Source organism: Callithrix jacchus, chromosome 1 (assembly GCF_049354715.1).
Source record: "Callithrix jacchus isolate 240 chromosome 1, calJac240_pri, whole genome shotgun sequence".
Classification (NCBI taxonomy): Eukaryota; Metazoa; Chordata; class Mammalia; order Primates; family Cebidae; genus Callithrix; species Callithrix jacchus.
The window spans coordinates 121167795-121185543 of NC_133502.1; the positions used below are offsets into that span (position 1 = coordinate 121167795).

The window sequence follows — 17749 nt, forward strand, 5'->3', positions numbered from 1 at the left end:
ATGCATGGTTGCCATAAACCTTCAACTAGTTTTAAAAAAAACAACACTATCTCTTGACCTCGTGATCCACCCACCTCCTGGCCAACATGGTGAAACCCCGTCTCTACTAAAAATACAAAAAATTAGCTGGGCATGGTGGCACATGCCTGTAATCCCAGCTACTTGGGTGGCTGAGGCAGGAGAATCACTTGAACCCAGGAGACGGAGGTTGTGGTGAGCCAAGATTGTGCCATTGCACTCCAGCCTGGGCAACAAGAGCAAAACTCAGTCTCAAATAAAACAAAAAAAAACACTATCTACAAAGTGCAATACAACAAGTATGCCTGTATGGCATACATATTTAAATTAAATGTTTCTTACTGAATATATTCTCACATTCTCTTAGTTATATTTTCACTTTATTAATAGTGTCTTTTGAAGTACAAAAGTTTGTACTTTTTATTGTCTCAATTTATCCATTTTTTTTCTTTCATACTGTATGCTTTTTGTGTCACATCTAAGATACCATTGCCTTATCAAAGGTCAACAAAATTCACTCCTGCATTTTCAGTAAAAAAAAAAAAAAGCACGAAAAATGAATCAAAACTACTATCAAGCAACAATCATTAAGAAAGTGTGGTACTGACATAAAGATATCTCTGTCATAAAGATAGATATATAGATAAAACAGAGTTAAGAGTCCAGAAAACAACCAATTAATTTTCAACAAAGGTGTCAACACTATTCAATGGCAGAAAGAATTGTCTTTTCAAGAAACGGGCTGAGACAACTAGATATCTACATGTAAACGAATGAAGATGCACTCCTACTTCACACTATGTTCAAAAATTAACTCAAAATGAATCACATTACTAAATGTAAGAGCTAAAACAATAAAACCCTTAGAAGAAAATGCTGGAGTGAATTTTGTTGACCTTTGATAAGGCAATGATATCTTAGATGTGACACAAAAAGCATACATTATCAAAAAAAAATAGATAAATTGAGACAATAAAAAGTACAAACTTTTGTGCTTCAAAAGACACTATTAATAAAGTGAAAATATAACTAAGAGAATGTGAGAATATTTGCAAATCACATATTTGCAAATTATATATCTGAAAAGGGACTTATATCTAAAATATATAAATAACTTTTCTAACTCAACAGTAAAATGGCAACCCAATTAAAACATGGTCAAAGGACTTCTTTCAAAGAAGATACACAAATCTTTCTATCTTCTATCTTCTTTCAAAGAAGATATGCAATCGACAAAAAGCATATGAAAAGATACTCAACCTCATTAGTTCATCAGAGAAATGCAAATTAACACCATCAGGAGGTACTACTTCAAAACCACTAGGATGGCAACCATTTACTTTTAAAGACAGGTAATAACGATTGTCACCAAGGCTGTAGAGGAATCAACCCTCAAATACTGCTAGTGGGAATGCAAAATGGCACGGCAACTTTAGAATCTAAACAGTGGCAATTCTTTAAAAGTTAAATGCAGTTTCCATTAGACTCAGCAATTCCACTTCTATATACCCCAGAGGAATGAAAATGTTATGTCCACCAAAAACTTGTAGGTGGTATTCAAGATAGCTGACTAGAAACATCTGGTACTCACCTCCTTCACAAAGAAGAACCACAACAGTGAGTAGATAATCACACATAAAATATGTCATCTAAGAGAGAACACTGGAATTCAACAGATAAATGACTGGAAACACCATCCTAAAGCAAGGACTGAGAGGAAAGCAAGGCAGCCTGGTTAGCCAGAACTGGCTGGGAGCATGGAAAAGCTCCCCAGTGCAGGAAAACGGTAAGTGAGTGACCCCCAATGGCCAACATTTCCACTGCAGACTCCTGCATCCTAGCTAGAGGAAAGCCCCTAGACCCTCTCAAATCTCAAGACTAATTATAGGGAGCTGCCTGGAGAATGCATGAAGGCACTGCTCCAGAGAGGAAGCTCATACTGGGTCCTACACAGCCTTTGAGCCCTAAGCAGCTTCAGGAAGGTATCATATTAAGATTCCAGCCCCAACAGACTGTATCCTGCCAGGGAGTGTCCAACAGCCCCTGCACCTCCACATTTCTGGAGCCCCACTGATATTCCCTGCCCATAGCCACTGGAGAATGGCTGCTACCACCAGGGCTGAAGCATAAACCATTGGCAAAAACCCTGCTGACAATAAGCATAAAAAAAGCAGCAAATCCAGGGTGCATTTTCACATGGACAAACCCCTGCCCACAGCAGCCACTGAGGGGTGGCACTGCCAGGCTGAAGTACAAGCAAAGTGTGCAATCCCCAGCCCACTGCATACAGCTGCAGCCACTGAAAGCAATCCAGTAGCAGGGCTGCAGTGGATATTAGCCCCACCCAAATATTTTGCCTTGGGCCTGGAGATGACCTCACCACTGCCTACCACAGCCAGCGGGTGAATGTACCACCAGGGAACCTGAGGCTAGGTCTGTCCATCCCCAAACTCCAGTACCCAAGCACACTGTCCAGGAGCCTGGGAACCACCCTCAGCCCAGTCCACTATTATTTGCACCTGAACATTCCTCTCATGGGCCTGAGGTCAGGCCCACCCAGCCTGCTGCTACTACCACCATAGCTGGCACCCACACATGTCACCTGAGGGTCTGAGGGGTGGCCCACCCAGCCCATCGCTGATACTGTTAACACCTGTGCAAACCACTTAGGAGCCAGAGGTTTGTTCTACCAATACTGTTGCCATCACCCAAGACATGCCCATTTCCCAGGACCCGAGAACCTGTCCACCTGCCCAGCTCATTACTGCCACTATCTGCACCTGAACCCAAGCCACCAAAAGGCTCAATAATCGGTCTGCATGGACCTGCTAACAGCAATGCCAATGCCACCCTGGTGCCCAAAAACCGGCCCACCTGCTGCTGCCACCACTAAGCACCAGGAACAGGCCAACCTGGCAACCTAGTCCCTAGCAAAATTTCACTACAGCATCCACTAACAACCACTGAGGAAATCACAGATACCACTGATGCTGTTTACAGCCAAAGAAATCATACAGCAACCATAATACTGCACATTCCCAGAATCAAAACCGGAGGGCCCTACCTCACCAACACAACAGATACATCTTCAGGAAAAAGTCCTCTCCTACAAAAGTAAATTCAAACAATTAGAAGAAACATCTGTTACAACAAATGCACAGATACCAACATAAGGACACAGAAACATAAAAAAGCAAGGAAATATGGCACTCTAAAGAAACAGAGTAATTCTCCAATAAAACATTACAATCAAAAAGAAATCTATGAAATCCAAGAAAAATAATTCAAAATAATATTAAAGAAGCTCACTGAGAGATAAAGATGAAACAGAAAATATGAAGCAATCAGAAAAACAATTCCAGCTCTGAATGAGAAATTTACTAAACAAATACATATAAAAAAGTACCAAACAGAAACTGAAGAATTCATTAAATGAAGTATAAACTACATTTCAAAGTCTCAATAACAGAACAAATCAAGGAGAAGAATTTCATGACTTGAAGACAGGTATTTTCAAATAACCCAGAAAAAAAAGAAAAAAAACATTTAAAAAATAAAAGCCTACATGACATATTGAACACCATAAAGTGACCAAATAATTTTTAGTGTCCCAGAAGAAGAAGGGAAAACAAAAAACCTACAAAATCTACTTAAGGATATAACAGCTGAAAACTTCTCAAGTCTAGCAAATGATCTAGACATCTAGGTATAGGAAGCTAAGGGATCCCCAAACAGATACAATGCAAAAAGGTCTCCTCTGGTACATCACAATCAAACTATCAAAAGTCAAAGACAAAGAGAGAACTGTAATAACAGCAAGAAAAAAAGCATCAAGTCACATATAAGGGAATCTCCATCAGACTAACAGTGGATTTCTCGGGAGAAACTGTATAGGCCAGGAGTAAATGGGATAATTATTCAAAGTGCAGAAAAAAAAACACCTTCAGACAAAAATATTATTTCCAGCAAAATTATCCTTCATAAATAAAAGAAAAAGGCAGGTGATAGCAAGCAAAAGCTGAGGGACTTTATCACCACTAGACTGGTCCTATAAGAAATGCTTAAGAGAGTCCTATACTTGGAAACAAAAGGATGATGGCTACCATCATAAAAACACAGGGAAGTATAAATCCCACTCTTGGGAGGCTGAGGCACAAGAATTGCTTGAACCTGAGAGATAGAGGTTGCAGTGAGCCAAGATAACACCACTGCACTCTAGCCTAGGCAACACAGCAAGACTCTATCTCAATTTTTTTTTAATAAAAAATAAATTTAAGGCCAGGCGCAGTGGCTCATTACCTGTAATCCCAGTACTTTGGGAGGCCAAGGTGGGTAGATCATGAGGTCAAGAGATCAAGACCATCCATGGTGAAACCCTGTCTCTACTAAAAATACAAAAATTAGCTAGGCATGGTGGCAGGTGCCTGTAGTCCCAGCTACCTAGGAGGCTGAGGCAGGAGAACTGCTTGAACCCCGGAGGCAGAGGTTGCAGTGAGCCGAGATCAACCCACTGCACTCTAGCCTGGCGCCTAACGACAGATCGAGACTTTGTCTCAAAAATAAATAAATAAATAAATTTAAGACCCATTGGTGGAGCCAACACACAAATAAGGAAGAGGAAGAACTCTAATGTTACCATTAAAGAAAACCACCAAACCACAATGATAAACAATGAAAGAGAGAAAAAGTTACAAAGGATATATAAAACAATCAGAAATCAATAAAATGACAGGAGTAAGCTCTCACATATCAATAATAATCTTTAGAAAATGGATTAAATTCCGCATTTAAAACATATAGACTTTCTGAATGGATTAAAACAAACAAACATAACACAACAATATGCTGCCTACAAGACACTCATCTTACCTGTAAAAACACACATAGACTAAAAGTAAAGGGACAGAAAAAGATACTCCATGCAAACAGAAACCAAAAGTAAGCTGGAATAGTTAGCTATACTTATATCAGATATACAGACTGTAAGTTAAAAATAGTAAGAAGTGATGAAGAAGGCCATTATATGATAGTGGGATCAATTCAGCAAGAAGATATAACAACTCTAAATATGCACCCAACACCAGAGTACTCAGATATATAAACCAACTTTTAGATTTAAAGGGAAAGATAGGCTCTAATAAAATAATAGTTGAGGACTTGGACACAAGATTCTCAGCTTTAGACAGATCCAGTGAAAAAGTTAACAAAGAAACATCAGATTTAAACTGCTCTCTAGACCAACTGGACCTAACAGATATTTACGAAACATTTCATCCAACAGCTGCGGAATACACATTGTTCTCATCAGCAAATGGAACATTTTCCAAGACAGACCATAGGTTAGGACAAATAACAAGTCTCAAATAACATGAAAAAAATATATAAATTGTATCAAGTATCTTCTCAAACCACAGTGAAATAAAACTAAAAATCTATAACAAGAGGAACTTTGGAAACTATACAAATAATGGAAGTTAAGTAACATGTTTCTGAACAACCATTGAGTCAAGGAAGAAACTGAGTAGGAAATCAAACACTTTCTGGAAGCAAATGAAAACAAAACATACCAAAACCTACAGACTACAACAAAAGCAATGCTAGGAGGGAAATTTACAGTAATAAGTTAGTGTATCAAAACAGTAGAAAGATAATCAAGTAAATAGTCTAACAATGCACTTCAAGGAACCATAAAAGCAAGAACAAATCAAACCCAAAACTAGTAGAAGAAATAACAAAGATCAGATCAGAAGTAAAAGAAAAAGAGACTTAAAAAATATGCAAAGAAGCAACAAGACAAAAAGTTGGTGTTTTGAAAAGACAAACAAGTGAATAAATAAACAAGACTAATTAAGAAGAAAGTATACCCATGTAAATAAAATTAGAAATGAAAAAGGAGACATTACAGCTGATACCATTGATATACAAAAGATCATCAAAGATTACTACCAACAAACATATATCAACAAACTGAAAGACGTAGAGTAAAAGATAATTCCTGGACACATACACCTGCCAAGATTGAATTGTGTAGAAACAGAAAACTTGCACAAACCAATAAAAAGTAATAATATCAAAGTAGTAATAAAAAGTCTCCCAACAAACAAAAGTTCAGGACCCGGAGAGCTTCACTGCCAATTCCACCAAATTTTAAATTAAGTAGAACTAACACCAATTCTCTTCAAACTATTTCAAAAAATTGAAGAGGAAGGAATTGGAACTCACAACAAACTTAGAAGAAATGTACTACAACATAATAAAGGCCACCTATGCCTTTTGTGTTGATGATATTATCTTATATCAAGAAAAACCTAAAGGCTCTACCAAAAAGCTCTTCAATCTGATAAATTCAGTAAAGTCACAGGATACAAAATCAGCATACAAAAATCAGTAAATCGGTAGTGTTTCTATACACCAATAATAAACCAGCTGAGAAAGAAATAAAAAACACAATCCCATTTACAATAGCTCCAAAAACAACACTGTAAGAATAAATTTAACCAAGGAGGTAAAAGATCCCTATAAGGAAAACTGCAAAGCACTCATGAAAGAAATTAAAGGAGGAGACAAATTAAGGAAAGATATACCATGATCATGGATCAGAAGAATTATTATTGTTAAATGACCACACTCCCCAGAGCAATCTACAGATTCAATGTAATCATTATCAAGGTACCAACATCATTTTTCACAGTTAGAGAAAATAATCCTAAAATTTGTATAAAGTCAAAAAAGGGCCCGAATAGTCAAAGCAATCTTAAGCAAAAAGGACAATGCTGGAGGCATCACATTGCCTGACTTCAAAATATATTATGAGGCTATAGTAACCACAACAGCATGGTGTTGGTATAAAAGCAGACACATAGACCAAGGGAACAGAATAGAGAATCTAGAAATAAATTCACATATTTATAGCCAACTGATTTTTGACAAAGGCATCAAGAACATACACTGGCAAAAGAACAGTCTTTTCAATAAATGGGAAGTGCTGGGAAAATTGGATATCCATATGCATAAAAATGAAGAATGAAACTGGACCCCATCTCTCACCATATACAGAAACCAACTCAAGATATATTAAAGACTTAAACATAAAACCTACAACTGCCAAAGTACTAGAATAAAACTTAGGAAAAATATTTCAGGACATTGGTCTAGATGAAAATTTTAGGGTTAAGACCTCAAAGTGCTGACAACAAATACAGACAAATGGGACTTTATTAAATTAAAAAGCTGTAAACAATCAACAGAAGGAAGAGACAACCTGTAGAATAAGAGAAAACACTTGTAAACTATTTGCTTGACATGGGACAATGTCCAGAATATACAAGGATTCAACTTAACAATAAAAAAAAGATACCATTAAGAAGTGGGCAAAGGATATGAATAACATATTTCAAAAGAAGATATATACACAGCCAACAGGTATATGAAAAGTACTCACCATCATCAATCAACAGGGAAATGCAAGTCAAAACCACAATAAGAAATCATCTTTCCTAAGTTAGAACAGCTTTTATTAAAAGGACAAAAAGTAACAGATGCTGGCAAACATGCAGAGAAAAGAGAACTTGTACACTGTTGGTGGGAATGTAAATTAGTAAAATCACTAAGGAAAACAATACTGAGAAGTCTCAAATAACTAAAAATAGAACTACTGTAAGATCCAGCAATCCACTAATGGGTATTTATCCAAAGGAAAGAAAAAAATCAGTATTATCAAAGGGATACCTGCACTTACATGTTTATCACAGCACTACTCACAATAGCAAGGAAATGAAATCACTTGAGTTTCTATCAACAGATGAATGGATTTTTTAAAATTGGTACATATACACAATGGAATAATAGTATCAGCCATAAAAAGAATGAAATTCTGTCATTTGCAGCCACATGGATGGAACTGGAGGTCATTATGTTAAGTGAAACAAACCGGACACAGAAGGACAAATACAATATTTTATCACTCATGTGTGGGAGCCAAAAAAGCTGATCTCAGGGAGGTCAAGAACTGAATGATAGATACCAGAGGCTGGGAAGGGGGCATGGGTAGAAACAGGGGATGAAGAGAATATAGGTAATGGTTATAAACATACAGTTAGAAGAAATAAGTTATAATGCTTAGTAGCACAGTGGGGTGACTACAGTCAGCAACAGTGTATATTTTAAAGTAACTAGTCAAGAGGACTTGAAATGTTCATTACATATAGAAATGATAAATACTCAAGGTGATGGAGACTCCAAACACTGATTTGATCATTATATATTATACGCATGTAACAAATATTCCTATGTACCCCATAAATATGTAATACATTGTGTATCAATAAAAACTACAAATATGATGCCTACAGTCATATAAAAATACTATTTTGTTAATTTTTAAAAACAGGATAGAAAATTATATGTACTTTGTACCTGATTATAACTACTTTAAAATTGCACAGTCATATGAAAGTATTAAAAAGCATGGGTAATTTTCTCCTTTGATTTCTAAACTTCCTATAACTTTTAGAATTACATTCAGAATTAGGTAATATATTCATAAATGTTACTTTACATTAAAAATATACTTACTGTGATGATGCCAATTAGTTGAGTGTAAAAAAGTCCAGTTATTCCAACTAACATAGTAATGCCCATAAAGGCAGCTAGTCTCATTATGGCCAATTCATGTCTAACAACAAAGAGGTCCTATAAAGGAAAATAAAAAGAAAACCTTAAAAACAATTCAGAGTTGCTTATATTGCTTACAGTTGCAATAATAATCAAGAATTGAGCCATAACACATCTTCCTTATTTCTTAAAAGAAATATCTCTCCTCTTTTAAACTTGTTCTATTTAAATCAATGTATAAATACTTGAAAATTTCAAAAATAGGTATTTTAATTTACAATAGCAAGCTGAAAAATATAGAAATTTACTCCTTTATTGCATTAAAACTCCTCTTAGAATTGCAAGTTAGCCTTGTTTGTTTTTTGAACGTATTTTAGCCAAAAAGAAAAAAAAGAAAAGAAAAAGAAACCCAAAACAAAACACAGATGGCTGTACAATCTTTGGTCTACAAAATGAATTTTATTATTTTTCTGCTAAAAAGTTTGCATACACAAGCATGATTCATATTATTAAAGTTCAAGTGACCAAGAGATCTAGAAATTATTAACATAGTCAAAATGAAGGTAAATCATATATAACAGGATCATAAGAACAGTTCTCTTCAAGCCTACTTCATTCATTCTTCCATCCAGTCATCCAACCACCACTGTCAAGCACTGTGTTATACAACAGAAATGTATAAATGATAAAAATATGGTCCATGCCTTAAGAAGTACGGAGGTTATTTAGAAAGAGAGCCCAATTTTGCAAAACTCCAAAGCAATATGATCTATTCTATAACAGCGATGCATGCAGAGTACTGTAGAAACATAAAAGAATGCCTAGATTGAAGGGAGGAATTGAAATGCTGTGAGTGAAAGGCAGGTCTTCTGGCTCAGAGATTGAAAATGACAGTCCTGAAAGTAAACCAAAGATACTGTGGTAGGAGGACAGGAAAACGAGAAGCATTTCATTCACTCTCACTGTTACCAACCAATCACACTAGAGGAAGGAGAGAAAACTAGAGAACTGAGACTTCTCCTGGAAACCTGCTCTTGCTAAGATGTGGAATAAAACAACCACAGAAAATAAAAGCACCACGTGGATGAGAAGGACACCCAAACACAACCATCTACATGCTTTCTTTTATACTGATTCATGGTAAGGATTAAAGTATCTTAATAGCAACTTCAAAAATAGGAAGGCCACCAGAGGATAGTATGCTTGCTTGAGACAAAAGAACTATTACTTTTCTGTGTGTATACTTAGGTAAAAATCTGATTCCACATCCACATTACTTATTCATTAGTCTAGAGAAACTTAGAATTCAGCAAGACACTTAAAACATTATGTAGCGGACAAATATTAGGCAATAATTTCAAAACTTCAGTAAAAAGAACCCAATTCAGAATGGTTATAAAACATATAAAACCTAAATGATAGGCCTGTGGATGATATAAAAAATTAATTAAATTTTACATTAATGCTATTTAAAAACACATATTTGTTTCAATATAATTGATACATTAAACATCAGTTTGACCATAGCAATAATTGTTTCTTATGCATGATTTTGTCTGTGAAAAAAATCCTAAACACAAAAAAATTATATCCAGATGAACCAAAATATGCAGGAATATACAAAACACACTCACCCATCAACCATCTACCAGCCACCTCAGTTTATTTTCCATGCTATGAGCCACACCCACTCACATCTACTATTACAACTTTCCCTCCAATTTCACAGACCCTCCCCTTCCATCACTTGACGATAATTCACATTCTGCAACCTTCCTGATGCTCACTTCCATAAGAAAACTCCAGGTCTTTTTTGAGGTAAAGTGCCATGTTTATCATAGTATGATTTCTTAATCATTTAACATTTATAAAAGACTGCTGCTGTTTTTATTAAGTTCCTATCCTCTTAAGCATCACAGACAAAGTTTCTGAGTGCTGTGCCCCCCTTCCCTGAGTAAACCCTGTGGTTTTAATCCATGGTTTTACAGAGTGAAGCGATTTTTAGGAATGCACATATTGCATTATAGCAGAGCTTACTGTACTAAAATTACCATCTATGACCAACTAAAATCCAACCACTCCTCTCCCAGTGAAAAGATTTTAAAATAATTTTTGGCCAACGACAATTTATAAATGTCAAGGATGGAGATGAGACTAAAAGATCTACTTATAATATTACATTTATTCATTTGGGTATACATTTATATTTAAAGTATTTATGTAAAATACAGTAGTAAAAAACTTTAATCTAGAAATTGCTTTTTATCACTTTTACATTTTCAAAAAAACAACTGTATTCCAAGTTCACACATGCATAATTAACATCATCAGCACTAAATCCATATTTTGAGTCACTTAACACTGTTCTCTAGAGTACATCTTTACTTCTGTCTTAGATTTTTTTAGATTTAACACTTTTTGAATCCAAAAATTGGCTTTAAAATTTTTATCCAAATCACAGGAACCCATTTGCTATCCCAGATCTTTACTACATAATCAGTGTTATGGGTCCCCAAAATTCATATGGTGAAGCCCTAACCCCTATACCTCAGAATGTGACTGTAGTTGGAAACAAGGCCTTTAAAGCAGTGACTAAAATAAAATGAAGCCCTTAGAATGGGCACTATTGAAATCCGACTGGTGTCCTTATAAGAGGAGGAAATTTGGACACACTAAAGACACCAGGGATGTCCCCAGAGGAAAGACTATGTGAGGACAGAGAGAAGGTGGTTATCTGCAAGCCAAAGACAGATGTGTCAGGATAAAACAAACTTGCTGACATCCTGATCTTGGCATTGTAGCCTCCAGAATGTGAGAAAGTGAATTTCTGTTGTTTAAGCAACCCAGTTTGTTAAATTTTGTTAAGGCAGGCCTAGCAAACTAATATAATCAATAAATGTATTTGTTGTTTACATTTCTTCCATTTTTGTTAAGAAATGTGCTTACATGCAGATAAATTCATAAATCATATGTTCAGTTTAAAGAAAAGTAACACTGGGCCGGGCACAGTGGCTCACATTTGTAATCCCAGCACTTTGGGAAGCCGAGGCGGGTGGATCACCTAAGATCAGGAGTTCAAGACCAGCCTGGCCAACCTGGTGAAACTCTGTCACTACTAAAAAAAAAAAAAAAAATACAAAACTTAGCTGGGCATGGTGGCACATCCTGCAGTCCCAGCTACTAGGGTGGCTGAGGCAGGAGGATCACTTGAACCTGGGAGGCGGAGGTTGTAGTGAGCTGAGATTGTGCCACTGCACTCCAGCTTGGGCAACAGAGTGAGACTCTGTCTCAAAAAAAGAAAGAAAGAAAAGAAAAATAACACTATCCTCTCAAGAATTAGAACATCTGAAACAAAGTAGAGGCTCCTATATATTCCTTCCCCATTGCTAGCTCTCCCTTACCCTAATCCAAAATAAAGGTTACTAACTATTCTTCATACATTTTGGATATGGCTATGTTTCAGTTGCATATTGCAAATATCTTCTGCTGCTCTGAGACTACCTGTTCACTCTCTTTATGGCACCTTTTTATAAACTCAAGTCTTAATTTTAAGTAGTCCAATGTATCAATCTTTTCCTTTAGTGCTTTTTATATCCCATTTAAGAAATCTTTCCTGATGCTAAAGTAATAATGGCATTCTCCTATATTATCTTGTAAAGCCTTTTAAAAGTTTTATAAGTTTTGCCTTTCACATTTAGGTCACTAATTCACATAGAATTATTATTTAATTTTTTGTGCACAGTAAAAAATAGAGATCTGAATTTACTTTTCATATATGAATATTCAACTGTTCCAGAATGATTTTTTAAAAGGTGTCATTTCTTCAGTGATCTGAGAGCAAGTATCCATACATGCATGGAATCTCTACTCTATTCCCTTGGTTTATTTGTTTCTCCCTGTAACAGTGACAATAGTCTTAGTTATTGCGGCTTTGTAAAAAGTTCCAATACCTGGGAGGCCATGTCATCCGATCTTATTCTTTTACAAGAATGTCTTGATTATTCCAGATAATTATATTTGCATAAAACTTTTAAAGATAGATTTTCAAGTTACAACGCATACTCAGGCATACATTCACATATAATATATTCTCTCCATTATCTTTCATTAAAATTCTCCTAAAAGCCTTGCACTTTCTTTGTCAGATTTAATTCAGTAATTTCCTGGTTTTTGATTCTATTATAAATGGCATTTGCTATTAATTTCATTGTCTAAAGGTTTGTGAGCATATAAAAACAGAACTGATTTTTTTAAATATTGTTTCATAGTCACTTTTTTTATACTTTCCTAAAAACCCAAAGAATCTATAGCTAAATCATTTACACAATTATACCATCTATGTGTAATGACAATTTTATTTCATTTAGCAGTTGTACCTTTTCTTTCTTTCTCGTCTTACTGCACTGGCTAGAATTTCTAGTGCTATGTTAAATAGTAACAATGGTGATAGTGGGCATCAATGCCTTGTACCCCAAACCTGGAGGGAAGAAGTCAACATTTCGTCTTAGCATACTACAGTTGGTTGATACTCTGTTTTTTTGTTCAGGAGGGTAGGGGGACAAAGACCATTTATCTGATTAAGAAAGTTCTCCTAAGTTCTAGTTTACTAAGAGTGTGTAACATGAATAAATGCTGAATTTTATCTTTGTCTTCACACAATGAGATGTTCATTTGAATTTTTTTTCCTAATCTGTTAATGTGATAAAATATACTGACTGATTTTCTAGTGCAAAAACAACCTTTCATTCCTAGGATAAACTCAACTTGGTCAGGTTGCTCATATACAACCAAACTAAGTTTGCTAATATTTGTTTAAAAGTTATTCCTCTATCTTCATAATCTAAATTTTGTTAGTCTAAATTTTCTTTTGTTCATAATCAGATTAGTCTAAATTTTCTTTTTTTCTTTTATTTTCATTGAGAGGTTAGGAATCTAAGACATACTATACAGTTAAAATGAGCTGAGGAGTATCCCCTCTTTTTCTGTTTTGAAAGAATTTATGTAAGATAGATATTATTGTCTCCTTACATGTTTGATAAAGTGAGAACTCAATAGTAAACCTGTAATACTCTTTGCAGAAAAGTTTTTACTAATCATTAGAAATACATATGTTTCTAACTTCTTCTTAAAGCAATTCTTCTCTTGAAGCTATACCATGTTTGCAGACCGGGAAACTCAATAAAGATGTCAACTATATAAAACTGATCTACAGAATTAATACAATCCTAATAAAAGGTCTCCCACCAGTAATGTATGTACATACTATATACACAATATGTACATACATACTATATATACAGTATGTGCATACATACTATATACACAGTACATACTATGTACTCTACTGGAATTTTTTATTTTGCTTTAGTATGTAGAAATTGCTAAGCTGTTTCTATATTTCATAGGAGAAAACAAACACAAAGAATACCATGACACTCATATAAACAAATCAGGTAAGAAGATCTGTTCTACTGCATTATTCTCGATAGGACAAGTTTTGATCTCAAGTGGGAGAAAACCGGTTCTTAGAGGGAGAAAAGAAGTCTAAGCTATTGCTATGGTTTATGGCCCTAGACAAGTCAATCTTATCTGACAAAATCTTGTTCCTTAGTATTTAACTTCATGAGAGTGGTGAGAGGAGAAAATTTCCATAGGAGGCCAATGGGAATTAAAAAAAAAAAAGGTTAAAAATTACTGCTCTGCTGGATAATAGCATTTATTATAAAACTATAGTTATAATGACAGTGTGGTATTATCTCTCCACAAGGAGAGACTAGATCAACCGACTAGAAACAGAAACACACACACACACACACACACACACACACACACACATGAATCATGATTATAAGAAAGATGGCACTACAGAACAAATGGGAAATAATTATCTTTCCAATAAATGGTGCTAAGTCAATTGACTATTCATCCGTGAAAAACTGAAACCCTGACTTCTCTCTCACAAGAATAAAAAAAATCAATTCCAGGTAGAAATGTCAAAGACAGAAAAATACAGTGCCTAGATGATAACAAAGGAGAATTACATTGGTTTTAGGATAAAAAAGTATTTTATAAGTTAAACCCAAAAAACAATACTCAAAAATGAAAAAGTTGATAAGGTGGAGTACATTAAAATTTAAAACCTCTGTTTACCAAAAAATACCATTAAGAGAGTGAAAAGATAAACCAAAGAGTGAAAGATGTTTCCAACACATACCCAAAAAAGACTAATCTAAAACATCCTACAATTACCAAGAGAGTGTCAAATGGGCAAAATACTTAAACAGGCACCACTTCTCCAAATACGCAGGTCATATAGTCAGTAAATATATGAAAAGGAGCTCAGTACCATTAGTCATCAGAGAAATGTAAGTTAAAAACACAATGAAGTAGTGCTCATAAACACCAAAATGTTAAGAAGACTTAATACTTGTTAAAGCTAATGTTAGAAGACTTGAACAAGTATTACAAAGCATATGAGGCAATCTGAATGTATATACTCTACTAGTAGAAGTTTAAATTGGTACAACTATTCTGGAAAACAATATCTAAAGGAACATACACTTAATCTTTGAACACCAGCACTTCCAGCTATACATTGTGAAACATATGCACATGTGCAGCAAGAGGAATGAATAAGGCTGCTTACAATGCTATTATTTACAATTTCCAAAAACTAGAAACAATGTAAATGTCCATTAACACAATGAGTGGCTTTATGTTCAATATTACAAATATATATAGCAATATTCATAACAACAAAAATAAACTATATCTAAATCTTCCAAATGTTGCCCAAAAGAATCAGGATGATTCACTTAACTTTTTATTTTCATGCACTCCTCCATGTGTGTATTACATTTTACAATACAAAAGGTACAAAAAGTTGTGATAGTGAAATACAGAATATACAAATACTTTTATTAATTTTAGAACTAAACTCTTAAAATACATATAAAATATAAAAGTCATAAATGGCCTATAAAAAGAGAAACAAAAATGTGTCAAATAAGACACAGAAAAGGATGTGAGAGACAGGAAAAAAGAGAGGAAGAGTCAGACCAGCTCTATGATCTCATCTACTACTTTCTTCCTGGCTCACCTCCAACTACACTAACCTCCTTGCTATTTCTCAGACATATCTGCAAACTCCGAAATTGGGACTGCTGTATTTGTTCTTCCAAGAAAACTCTTTCCCCAGACAACCACACACATACTCCCCTCACTTTCTTCAGGTTTCTACTTAAATATGGCCTTATCAGATACTTTTTCCTTGACCAAATTACAAAGAATCCAAGTATTCCCTATTTCCTTGCCATATTTTTTTTCACAGTATTTGTCTCCAACTGATATGAATCTATTTCTTGTTTAACTGTCTTAGCAGTTTGCAAGTTTCTTGAAGATGGGGACCTTCGCCTGTCTTGTTCAATGATGAGTCCCTGGAACGTAGAATCAGTTCCAGCTCAACCAATATTTATTAAATGAACGAATGAAAACGAAGAAAGTTGGACAAAGAACTGTCTGTTCCCTCAACATATGAAGAGACAGAGAATAATGTCTACAAGAACTGTTTCACACATATAATAACAGCGATAAACACAGAAAAAGAAACATATAGGCAACATGTACATAAACATAGTTATGTCCTTACACACAAATCAGCAGAGGAGAGGGTCACTCCCATGAGATATTAATAATATTCCTATACTTCTATCTGGTAATCTTTTAGAATTATATAATTTAAATTGTTTTTAATGTTGCAAAACTAGGCAGTAGTGGGGCACCATCTCTTAATGCAAGCTAAAGGAAAAGAAGAGTCAGATTTGGCTATTTAAGATCTAGCAGATAATTAAATACTTGATCTGGGAATTCCTTGAGTTCATTTCTTCCTATCATCTTATCTTCTATCCTAATCTCAATTCAAATTCTAAGACTATATACTATACCTCACCATTTATAATAACTGTAACTCGCAACATAATTACAATTTCAAGTATGTCACCTTATGAATACTACATGCTTTCTTTTGAGCTAACTCCCTGTAGACTGTCAATGCTAACTAATTCTCAACCTCAATGGGACCTCCAATTCCTTGGTCCAACCACCATTTCATTGGCTTCCCTCAATACATTCAGCTCCCTACTTGCTTATATTCCACAGCCCATCATAATAAATTCTCCTTCAATTTACGACCAACTTTCTTGACCCTCTCTCACCACCATTCTCCTCCTGTTTCACTGGCTGCAGTCTAGTCTTAGTTACCTTTCTTGTTCCTTTCATCTTTCTAACTTCAAAAACTGAAGAGTACCTAGAGTTTGGTCTTCAGAACTATTCTTTCTATTCATAATTACTTTCTAGAAAACCTCCAGTTAGTTTTCATGTCTTTAAATACCATCAAAGCTCCCAAATTTATTTATCTAGCTCAGACCACCCCATTGAAATCCAGATTTTTGTCCGGGCGCAGTGGTTCAAGCCTGTAATCCCAGCACTTTGGGAGGCGGAGGCGGGTGGATCACGAGGTCAGGAGATCGAGACCATCCTGGTCAACATGGTGAAACCCCGTCTCTACTAAAAATACAGAAAATTAGCTGGGCATGGTGGTGCGTGCCTGTGATCCCAGCCACTCAGGAGGCTGAAGCAGGAGAATTGCCTGAACCCGGTAGGCGGAGGTTGCAGTGAGCCGAGATCACGCCATTGCACTCCAGCCTGGGTAACGAGAGCAAAACTCCGTCTCAAAAAAAAAAAAAAAAAAAAAGAAATCCAGATTTTTATATCTAGCTGCTAAGTTAACATCTCCCCCTGGATGTCAAATAGGTAGAGTAAACATGTGTAAAACCAAAATCTCTAACTTCTTCCCAGAACCTATTCTTCCTCACGCTCGCCTCTCAGTATCTGGTCTCTCCATTCTTCCAGTTGTTTGGGCTGTGAAGTCTTGGAAATATCCTTTACTTTTCACATTCTATCTCATAGCCCATATCCAAATTATCACCAAATTCTATTAGCTCTTCAAACTATAATAGACCACTTCTAAACGCTTCCTCCACTACTATAATTTTTTCATGTTTGCACTGTATTCTAATGGCCTGGTAGCTGCTCTTCTTGCATATTATCCTTGTCCCTC

The 17749-nt window shown here is 35.4% G+C and overlaps 1 protein-coding gene across 6 annotated transcripts in view; it reads right to left on the reverse strand.

Moving 5' to 3' along the window:
- The window catches only part of ZDHHC21 (zDHHC palmitoyltransferase 21), a 66438-nt gene that overhangs the window by 20721 nt on the left and 27968 nt on the right, over positions 1-17749 (reverse strand). For all 6 annotated transcript variants that reach the window (XR_004744894.3, XM_078369338.1, XM_035305961.3 and 3 more), the window contains one exon: positions 8593-8709. Coding sequence is in view for 5 of the 6 variants with exons in the window: in XM_078369338.1 (XP_078225464.1) it covers positions 8593-8709 (117 nt within the window). In the remaining variant the exon portion in view is untranslated. The remainder of the gene's footprint in view (positions 1-8592; positions 8710-17749) is intronic.